General features: G+C 42.8%; 1 protein-coding gene across 1 annotated transcript in view; it reads left to right on the top strand.

Moving 5' to 3' along the window:
• Positions 1 to 12068, top strand: part of KIF27 (kinesin family member 27) — a 156464-nt gene that overhangs the window by 112762 nt on the left and 31634 nt on the right. The window contains exon 14 of the mRNA XM_073633656.1: positions 2543 to 2758. Coding sequence (XP_073489757.1) covers positions 2543 to 2758 — 216 coding nt within the window. The remainder of the gene's footprint in view (positions 1 to 2542; positions 2759 to 12068) is intronic.

Raw genomic sequence — 12068 nt, forward strand, 5'->3', positions numbered from 1 at the left:
CAAATACAGCATTTCATAACAAGAACATCATACCAACAGTCAGACATGGTGGTGGTAGGGTGATGGTCTGGGGCTGCTTTGCAGCTTCAGGACCTGGACAACTTACCATAATTGATGGAACCATGAATTCTGAGCTCTACCAAAAAATCCTAAAGGAGAATGTCTGGCCATCAGTTTGTGACCTCAAGCTCAAGTGCATTTGGGTTATGCAGCAGGACAATGATCCAAAACACAACAGCAAGTCCACTTCCAAATGGTTCAAACAAAGCAAAATGTAGGTTTTGGAGTGTCCTAGTCAAAGCCAGGCCTTCAATCCAATTGAGCTGCTGTATCATGACCTTACACAGGCTGTTCATGCTGGAAAACCCTCCAATGTGGCTGGATTAAAACAATTCTGCAAAGAAGAGTGGGCCAAAATTGCTCAACCGCAATGTGAAAGACTCATTGCCAGTTATAGCAAATGCTTGATTGCAGTTGTTGCCACCATCGGTGGCACAACCAGTTATTAGGTTTAGGAGCTATTACTTTTTCACATAAAGCTAGACAGGTTTGGACAGGTTTTTTGCCTTAATAAATTAAACCATCATTTAACAACTGCATTTTGTATTTCCTCAGGTTATCTTTGTGTAATAATAAAATTTGTTTGATCTGAGTCATTTAAATGTGACAAATATGCAAAAAAATTTTAAAAAATCAGAAAGGGGGCAATTACTTTTTCACAGCATTGTATATAAAATTTCTTTTTTCTTTTATACTTTTTGGTATAATAAACCAGGGGGCTTCTTCGAGAATAAACATGCTCCATTCATACTTGAACAACTAACACTCTCATCCTTTTAACATACTGTCTGCAGAGAAGTATAGGTGCTTAAAAGCAGAACTTTACCCATAAAAACTTGATCAAAAATAATGTTCTTTATTAAAGTGGTTTAAACCCTGTACAACCACTTTTTCCCTACAGGTAAGCCTATAATAAGGCTTACCAGTAGGTACTATAAATATCTCCTAAACCTGTACGGTTTAGGAGATATTCGCCATATGTGGCGCATGTGCACTGAAGAAAGGGCATGACCGTGCCGTTTCTATAGTGCCTGTGCTGTGACCGTCGGCTCCCGCGACTCTGGCCGGTAACAGAGCCGGAATCCACGGCCCTGGAAGGAAGATGGACGCGCCACACAGCGGGGACAGCAGTGACATCGTGAGCTTCTTCTGTAGGTAAGTGCCACATAATGGGCTAGTATGCGGTGCATACTAGCCCATTATGCTTTTACTTTGCAGGGAACAAAGAGGAAGTAAAACCCATTAGGGTTTACTTCCTCTTTAAGGAACATACATTTATTATTATTATTATTATTATTATACAGGATTTATATAGCACCGTCAGTTTACGCATCGCTTTACAACTTGAGGGTAGACAGTACAAATTCAATACACTTTAATACAGTAGGAATCAAAAGGTGCTGTTTATTAGAGCTTACAACCTAAGAGGGAGGGTCAAGCGATAGAAGAGGTAATATTAATATTTACTCTACCAAACTTAGTGTGTTCTGTAAATTGCCTCAAGCATTGCTCCTGTTTCTTCTTGCTGGAGGCTGCCATTTTGCTGAAGCCCAGAGCGCCTGAACAGCAGCAAATAATAAAGTGGAACTTAACCCAACGATTTAACGGTTTCAAAAAGCAGTTACATTCCTGGAATCCCAGGATTGCTTACTGTCACATTTTCTTGTGTCCGCAACCAAGCTGTCTAACCATTAAATGACTGGTGTCATAACTGATCACATGTGCAGCACCATGGTAGTTGCAGATCAAACAGAAGCAGCTTCCTTGGCTGTAAAGGTAAGGAGTCATGTGACCTCCACATGACTTTAAAGCCGACATCTCAGCGTGACTTTGGCACAACTTGCATACGACTTCTTTAACAGAAGTCAATGCAAGTCATAGCGAAGTTGCACCAAAAGTGGTGCAGGAATCATTTTCGAAGTCAGAGCGACTATTAGACCGTTCAATTGCACTTAATGAGGCGCAACTTGCACTCTCAAAGTTGGAGCGCATGTCGCACCAGTGTGGACCAGACCCGAGACTGTCAACAAATCTGCCTCTACAAACTCTGCGAAATGGAGAGCAACTGATCGGATGTACAGAGCAGGCTGATCCAGTGTATTACTGGATTTTAAACAGTATAGATGCTTATTTTTAGTGCTTACCTACAAAATGGGCCAGTCTGAAGTGATCTAGCAGGACTTAATTTTCTGACTAAAGTTCCACTTTAAATGTGTTGGTGAAAATTATTATTAATTGTCACCCATTTATCTTTATATTATATTTACATATTTATTTTTTTGACTTGATGTTAATATTGTTCACCTTATCTTTTGTTCCTTCGTATTTTTATTGTCATTCTAAAAACAATATATATATATATATATATATATATATATATATATATATATATATATATATATATATATATATATATATATATATCATTAAATAAGTTAAAAATGAGGATAATAATGATGATGGTTATTATTTGCCTTCCTAGGCAATCAACAGTGACATGCTGAGGATGTCGACACGTTTGAATACCTTAGAAAGTGAACTAAAGGATAAGAGTAAGAAATTACACAGCAGTAATAGTGAAGATGAAACAGCAATATCTGAGGAGGTCAAAGTCCTGCAGAAGGAGCGGGATCATCTCCTACAGAGGAGAGACAGCCTTGATGAAAAACTGAAGAATGGCACAGTGCTGTCACCAGAGGTACAATAATGTATACGTTTTTCTTTGTCTTGGTGTTTACAAGTTAAAATCGTTTTTTATTTTGTTTTTGCTAGAAAATTACTTGGTATTTTGGAAAAAATACTCTTTAATTAAAAAAAAAAAAAAAAATAAGAAACAGTAAAGTTAGCCCATTTTTTTCTATATTGTGAAAGATAATGTTACGCTGAGTAAATTGATACCCAACATGTCATGTTTCAAAATTGCACCCGCTCGTGGAATGGCGACAAACTTTGACACTTAAAAATCTCCATAGGCGACATTGAAAAATTTCTACAGATTACCAGTTTCGAGTTACAGAGAAGGTCTTGCTGTAATTTATTGCTCTTGCTCTAACAATTGTGCGATACCTCACATGTGTGGTTTGAACACTGTTTACATATGCGGGCGCGACTTGCGTATGCATTCGCTTCTGTGCGCGAGCATGGAGGGACGGGGCGCTTTCAATTTTTTGTTTTATTCATAATTTTACTTTATTTTTACACTGTCCCTTTAACCACTTAAGGACCGGAAGATTTTTCCCCTTAATGACCAGGCAGGTTTTTGTGATACGGCACTGCGTCACTTTAACTGACAATTGCGCGGTTGTGCGATGCTGTACCCAAACAAAATTGATGTCCTTTTTTTTCCCCCACAAATAGAGCTTTATTTTTGTGGTATTTGATCACCTTTTGCGGTTTTTATTTTTTTTTGTGCTATAAACAAAGACCGACAATTTTGAAAAACTGTTTTTTTTTTACTTTTTGCTATAAAAAAATATCCTTAAAAAAACCTAAAAAACTAATTTCTTCATTAGTTTAGGCCAATATGTATTCTTCTACGTATTTTTGGTAAAAAAATAAGCGTATATTGATTGGCTTGCACAAAAGTTATAGTGTCTACAAAATAGGAGAGAGATTTATGGCATTTTTATTATTCATTTTTTTTTTTACTAGTAATGGTGGTGATAAGCGCTTGTTAGCAGGAATGCGACATTGCGGCGGACAGATCGGACACTTTTTTGGGACCACTGACATTTATACAGCGATCAGTGCTATAAAAATGCACTGCTTACTGTATAAATGACACTGGCAGGGAAAGGGTTAACACTAGTGGTGAGCAAGGGGTTAAATGTGTTCCCTGGGAGGTGTTTCTAACTGTGGGGGGAGTGTACTGACTGGAGGAGGAGAGAGATCGCTGTTCCTGATCACTAGGAACAGACAATCTCTGTCTACTCCCCTGTCAGAACAGGGATCTGTTTGTTTACATTGACAGATCCCCATTGTGGCTCTCTGTGGAGCAATCGCATACGGCCGCCAGCCACGCGCATTGGCTTCCCCACCGTGCAGCAGGCGCGTGCCTACTATAGCTCTTAAAAGAGCCGACTTACAGCTATGGTTATTTGCAGGAAGGAGCTGACCTGCTGCAGCATAATGACGGCGGCTGGTCGGCAAGTGATTAAAACATATTTTTTTTGGATCACTTTTATTCCTATTACAAGTAATGTAAACATCCCTTGTAATAGAAAAAAAGCATGACAGGACCTTTTTAATGTGAGATCTGGGGTCAGAAAGACCTCAGATCTCACATTTACACTTTGAAAGCAATAAAAAAATAAATGTCCCTTTTTAAGGCTGTTGGGCGGAAGTGACGTTTGACGTCGCTCCGGTCCTCCAAGGGCATAGTGGGGGCCATCATGCCCTCACTCAACTTCCTGCTCATCAGGCCATCTGACCAGATCGTCTACGCCGCTTCCAACGGCTCCAGTAAGCGGCAGAGACACCCGGGACACGACAGGAGGGAGCACACCTATCCCGCCGCCCATAAAAGTGATCTCGCAGCGAACTCGCCACTGAGACCACTTTTATCTTAAAGCGGACTGCTCACTGTGGAGAAAAATATCGGGGTTATGGCAGCTATCTGCTTCCATAACAACGTTATGTAACATCAAAGTACCGATGTATATCCATGGTGGACGGTCCGAAAGTGGTTAAAATCAGCCTCTTCAAGACCCTTAGAATGCCATTTAAGTAATTAAGAACATTACAATGTTTCAGCGCTTTTCTATTTGGAGAGGGTTCAGGATATGAGATGTGACTTAAATAAAATCTTTTTTTTTTTTTTTTTTTTTTTTTTTTTTATAAATTCTTTTTTATTAAATTTTATAAGACAAACAAACAGATAAACATTCTCTGACAGGCAACATGCCTTGTCGAAGAAGGCCTCGCAAGGCCTACAAACCTCCTCCATCCCACCCTCCCCTCCCCCCAACCCCTCTACCCGACCAGCAGTAATATTGTAATAGTTGTAGAATTATGCACCTAACAATTTACAATTATTCATAGACTCACACACTCATTAGATTTACCAAGAAATTATAAGGCAAAGAAATGCATCAGGGAATTTAGCCGTTGTCTAATTACCAGAGACTATAAAGTCTACTAAGTGTTAGTTATACCATCTCTTACATCATCTAATCCATACATAAACTTCTTCTCAATTCACTGTGGCAGTAGAATCCAACCAGGCCTGCCACACCTTAGTAAATTTCTTTTCACATCTTCTAGAGAGGTATGTTGCCTTGTATAAGCAAATAACTGAGTTGACCAGTTTTTTCCAATATGACATGGTGGGAGCAACAGATTTCTTCGAGTTTAATAATATTCAGCAAAGTGCGATGAGCACGGGAAGGAACTACCTCCTCCACCAGCCCTATTAAACAAACTCTAGGTGTCAAGGGAACGGAAGTGCTGAGAACCTCCGATGGGCATTCTGTTATGTCTGACCAAAACCTTTGAATGTGAGGGCAACTCCAGAATATATGGTCTGCATCGGCTGGGGTGTGAGAGCACCTCCAACACTGGCTACTCACTGACGGCTATATGCGAGACAACCTCGCAGGAGTGAGGTAAATCCGATGGAGAAATTTAAAATGAATTAAATGGTCCCTTGCAGAGACTAATTGTTGAAATGGATGGTTCCACATATCGTCCCAATCCTCCCCCTGGATATCCAATATCTCTCTCTCCCAGCTTTCTCTACATTTGGTGATTCCAATAGGTGTTTTTTAAAAGAGAGATTTGTACACTGAGGACAATGGCTTGACCAGGTCTTCCTCCATCAATAGACTCTCTAACGTTGATGGTAAATATTCGATCCTTTGACCCTTAAATTGCTCCTTAAACGCATGGCGTAACTGCAGGTAGCGAAAGAAGAAGGAGTTGGGAAGGTCATGTCTAGCCCTTAGCTGGTCACATGTACAAAGCTCACCCAGACTGGTAATGTCCTTCAACCTTTTTATACCCTTACAAGCCCATATCATAGGATCAGGGAAAGAGAAGAAATGTGGGAGTTTCGGATTCATCCATAACTGAGCCGAAGGCGTAATCCCTGTATAACTAGGAGACATTAAGGTAGTGGCGATTTCCCAAGCCTTAATCGTTGTTTTCATGGAGTCTGTCAGTGGTAGACACGACTTCGGGCCCCTGTACAATGCCATCTTTAAACTTTCGTAGGACCCCAAGTGAGCCGCCTCCACCACTGTGGCAGAGTCCCCTGAATCCGAAGTCAACCATCTCCCGGCAAAAACCATCTGCCCCGCAATGAAATATTTCTGCCAGTCAGGTAAAGCCAGCCCCCCCCCCCGACCCCATGGTTCCTGTAATACTTTCATACTAATTCGTGGGGAATGTGGCGACCATAGGAATGAACCGATGATACCGTTTTAATATCTTGAAATACCCTTTAGGGATCCATATAGGGGAGTGCCTTAGGAAATAAAGGATTACTGACAGGAATTTCATTTTTATAATACTAACCCGCCCCAGCAATGAGAGGGGTAGGTTCTTCCATGCCGACGTTTTATGCTTAAGTCTGCTAACTAAGGGAAGAAGATGATTGAGGGACATGTAATCCTGAGTGTTTGCTGTCACTTTAACCCATAAATAAGTTATTGATGAGACCCATTGAAGTGGCAAAGTGTCATCTTTTTGCTTTGTAGCTTCAGAACCTAACGGTAGTATGGATGACTTACCCCAGTTTACTCGTAGACCCGAAAAAATGGGGAATCTATCCAAGATCAGTAATGCTGCCCGAGTAAGGCGGGCCCGGATCTTTGAGAAACAGTAACAATCATCCGCATACAATGCGATACATTCATTTATAGACCCTACCCTAATTGCCTGCACCTCTTCTGAACGCCGAAGTGCCCTAGCCAAGGCTCCATCATCAAGGCGAAAAGGAAAGGGGAGAGCGGGCACCCCTGTCTGGTGCCTCTGCCTATTGGGAAGAAATTGGAAACCAGGGTGCCGAGCCTCACCGCCGTCCTAGGAGCACTATATAGCAAATTAACCCAGCGACAAATACCAGGACCAAACCCCATGGCCTCCAACACCATGTGCATGTATTGCCAATCCACCGAATTGAAAGCTTTTTCGATAACTATGGAGACAACAACTTTAGCCGGGAACTCTGTATTATCCATTTGTATATGTGTAAATAATCTTCTCAGGTTTGTATCCGTCGACATACCTGGCATAAAGCCTGTCTGGTCAATATCCACCAGTGTCGATATGACCTTAGCTAGTCTAGTAGCCAACACTTTAGCAAGAATTTTTAGATCCATGTTAAGCAGTGCAATTATGTATGAAGAGCACAACTGCGGGTCCTTGCCTGGCTTCAGGAGAAGCACCATATAAGCTTCCATCATTGAGGTCGGCAAGGAGCCATGTTCCTGGCAGTGTTTAAACAGTAAGCTTAATCTTAGGGGCCAGTTGTGACATGTAGACCTTATAGAAGTCGGCAGGAAAACCATCCGGGCCCAGGGCTTTTTTGGGAGGCAAGGCAAGTATGGCAGCCTAAATTTCCAGAGCAGAAATTTCTGCATCTGAGTGGCATCTTTAGCTGTTAGCGTAGGCATAGAAAGACTACGGAGCAGACCTTCCAACTCTGTCACATCATATGACGGGATAGGGGAGTATAGCTTTCTATAAAAGCTGACAAATTCAGCCATTATTCCCACTGGGTCAGATATTAGTGTCCCTGCGTTGTTTTTAATCACTGGAATGTTAACCGGAATCCTTTGGTCAGCTGCCAGGCTAGCCAACAGCTTCCCATTTTTATCCCGCTCAGCAAATATATTTTCCGCTCTCCGCCTCGCCTCCGTATGCGCTAATCCTGAGAAGTGTAGTTCCACTGACCTCCTACTATGCAGCAGGGAAGCGTAATTAGCCTCCGAAGGGGAGTGAGCCTGAAGCTGTGCGCACTCCCTTTCTTTGGCCACAAGGGTTTCATATTCCTCATTATGATCTTTCCTGACCGATTTAATTGCCGAAATGAATTCACCTCTTGAGACCACTTTGAAAGCATCCCAAACAATAGGTGGGTCAGCCGTATCCACATTTGTCGCCCAGTACGTATCCACCACAGATTGCAGCTGAGTAGTTACCTGATCTTCTTGTAACCAACCCGGTGCCAATTTCCAACCCCCTTTTTGCCCTCTAGTGAGAGAAGTTAGGGTAACCAATAATGGATTATGGTCCGAGGACCCTCCGGCTAAGTATTCGGCTCCATGGAGATTATTTAAAAGTAAAGCATTCCCAAAGGCTAAGTCTATTCTAGCGGAAGATTTATGAGTGGTAGACAAATGTGAATAGGACACGACTCCCGGATTTTTTCACCTCCAAATTTCAGTTAGCCCTGCCACCGATGCCCAAGTGCAAAGATCCACCGAGGCTGGCCTATTTGCATTGGAGGAGTCCAGATAGTATTAAAATCACCCATTAGCAGCATAGGTAAATGCATGTGCGGCGCTAAAGTCACTAACAAATCATATAACAGTTGCACTTGAAAGGGTGGCGGTAAGTAGACATTCACTAATAAAAATTTTCGGTATGCCAAGTCTAATACTAGAGCCACATATCGTCCTCCGGGATCAGTGAACACCTGGTGGATGGCACATGCAATAGTTTTACTAATCAGAATAGATGTTCCTCTAGCATAGGAGGAATAAGAGGCGTGAAAGGACCTCTGTATCCAAGGTTTGGGTAATGAAAGAATCTTACTACCCTCCAGATGCGTTTCTTGCAGGAGAACGACATGTGGCTTCACCTGTTTGAGATATTGGAATACAGCGGCCCTCTTGAATTTATTATTCAGACCTCTAACATTCCAAGACACAATTTTTTTTCTTGTTATCCACCATCTCCAAGTAATGTAATTACTGTACGAATCTTCCCTGATGATAACATTAATACCGTCAAATAAACTGGTTCTAAGAGTGTATACCTGAAATGAATATCAGATGCCTTTTAAACATGATATATATGACTGCGGTCGATCCCTTCCCCCCCTGCTGTTATACCGGAAACTGTAACCCTTACAAAAAAATAAAACAAACTAAAAAAAGTCCAGTATGCAGCTTTGACCCTAGAACAAAAAACTCCAAAAGAGTTCAACCAAAAGTGTCGATAGTTCGGCATAAAAACAAAAGAATTAGTTCCTGTTTGTGTCCTGAGTCTCCCTGTTCACTCCCTAGAAACAAACAGCCAATTGAGCATGGCAGAATAGGATGTTGGACAGTAAATAAGTCAGATACTTGCGGTGTTGTGAATACCATTTCCATGTAGGCCCCTCTGTGTCCAGCAGTAGTCAGTTCAGGGGTAGTAGTTGGTTCAGGGGTAGCAAATAGGACGACAAAGGCTGGTAATCACAAAGGCCGGAATAATGTCCTCAGAACATAGATAGAACAGCCACGGATCTGCGCTCACCTCCCTCCCCTCCCCCCTTCCTCCATCTTGCAGCCCCTTTCCCAAAAACAACCAGGGGAAAAAAAAAAACAAAAGGAGGAAAGGAGAATGGGATAGTTCAGAAGTTCAAAAGGAAGTCCAAACAGAGACTGGGAGCGCATCCAAAACTTTGTGGCAAAGAAAATAGAACACTGGTGAATGCAACCAAAATGCCCATTGGTGTACTCACTCCATCAAGGAACAGTGGCTTCACATATTATGATCCAGCCAATCACCAGCATCCTGCGGGCTTTCATAGAATTTTACAGTACCTTTATATTGCACCCGGAGACGACTTGGGTAGAGCATGCTGTACTTTAGTTCCTTCTCCCTGAGCCTCCTCTTCACATCAGTAAAGGAACAACGTCTTTTCTGTGTCTCAGCCGAGTAATCTTGAAACAGCATGATACGTGCATTTTCAAATTTTAGCTCTTTATGTTTCCTAGCTTCCGCCAGCAGCATGTCACGGTCCCTGTAATTGAGGTATCGAACCAGGAACGGCCTTGGTGGAGTACCTGGGGGTCTTGCTCCCGTGGGGACCCTATGCGCTCTTTCAGCCACATATGTTGGGGGGAGATAAAAAAAAAACTTCTGCAAAAGTGGTTGCACTGGCACCCTCCGCTCCTTCCGGCAGCCCCACCACCCGCACGTTGTTCCTGCATTGGCGATCTTCGGAGTCATCTGCTCTGCGTTGCAAAGCGCCCACCATCTCCTTTAATTCCCTTAATTGTGACCCATGCGTATGAGAGGTGTCTTCCACTTACGATATGTGATCCTCTGCAGTGGTCAATCTGCCTCTGATTTTCTCCAGATCGTGGCGGATGAGGTTGCATTCAGAAGCCAGGAGATCGATGCGCCCCACAAGTTCAGATTTGGATGCCGCAATGGCCTCTATTATTGGCCCTGTTATAGCCTCTGTGTCTACCTCTATTTCTTGTGGCATGAGAGAAGCGTCCTCTGATCGCTGCGCTGCAGCTGTGCCCTGCTGTGCCATTTTTACCTTCACTGTCTTGGCACGCAGCGTCACACTCCCAGGATCCTGGACGGAGGAGGAGTGGGCGCCATGCTGCCTTGGGAGCGGAGGTTCCTCTGATCCTTTGGCGGCTGAGAACGGGGCTGCTTATGCTGCTTTGACAACGAAGAGGGCACAATAGCCTTCCCCAAGTATTCCGCTCACCGATGGGCACTGTCAGTAGCCTGTACGCTCAATCTGCTGCAATCAGGAGAAATAGCCGGATAAAAACGGGAGCTCAGAGCCAACACGTCCTGCCGCGATCACGTTCCGGCCACGCCCCCCACTTAAATAAAATCTTAAATGGAGCATTTCTGAAAATGCAAGTTGCCTCTCCCTGGCTTTTAAATATATTTTGCCAATGACTTGCAACAAGCAATGCAGTTTGAACTCCATTGGATTATCATGATGACCAGCATACTTGAAGTCGGCAATGGCAGCTATCATACTTTCTTAATACAGGCTTTCTTTAAAGCTGATCTCTGGGCTTACCTTCAATCCTGCATAGTGGCAAAGACTCCTCTCCTGTACTGAAAATGCTTAGTCTAATATCTATGGATGCATCGATACTGGTATCAGTACTCGGCCAAATGCTCCCAATACCGATACCTTGCGTTGTGATTTGCATCAATACAAAATGAATGGGTACAAATTGCACTGCAAAGAATTGCATGTGATTTGATCAAGAATGCAGTGTGATTCCTGTCCAAATCACATGCAATTTCCCTCACCGTGTGTGTGTGCATGTGTGTATAGAAAGGGTTTAAAGCACATTCTAGTGGCCAGTTGAAAAAAATGTTAGAACTCACAGTACAAATAGCCTGCATGCACAGGCCGCTGAATGTGCTCACAGGGCTGGAGGAGATATAGAGGTGGACCCCCCCCCCCCCCCCCCAAGCTGACATCCCTTTCGTTCTGTACCCACAGGGTACAAGAACTTCTCCAGTCTTGTGAGCACCTCCAGTTTGCTACCATCGGTGGACCGGGACACCTATGTGGATTATTTTGCATGTGGCCAGATATGTATTGTGTGCTCTAACATTTGTTAAACTGCCCATTAGATGGCGCTTTTCCCTTTCTATACACACACACACAAACAGAAGCAGTGGGGGAAATCGCATGCAATTCGGACAACAATCGTACTGCATTCCTGTTCAAATCACGTTATTCTTTGCAGTGCAATTTGCGCCAATTTTTTTTGTATTGACACAGATCACATTGCAAAGTATCAGTACTCGCCGATAAAAAAAAAATTGTTATTTGTGCAAACCTACTAATTTCACTGCACACTGTGACCTTCTCACAGTGTACATTTGAAGCTGCAACTAGTTAGATATCCTGCCCCATTTTCTAGCTGGAAAACATCCAGCATCATATAGTTCTTTCTTCCACCTGCCTTACTGTCCCTGGCCTTCCCCTTTTATTCATTGGATTTCATTTCTTTTTAATTATGGAGGCTCAGCATTGCATGCAATACCTGAGATACTTGGTTGGCAAATGCAATTTTGCCTAGGAA

This window comes from Aquarana catesbeiana, linkage group LG01 (genome assembly GCF_042186555.1).
Source record: "Aquarana catesbeiana isolate 2022-GZ linkage group LG01, ASM4218655v1, whole genome shotgun sequence".
In the NCBI taxonomy this organism is placed as follows: domain Eukaryota; kingdom Metazoa; phylum Chordata; class Amphibia; order Anura; family Ranidae; genus Aquarana; species Aquarana catesbeiana.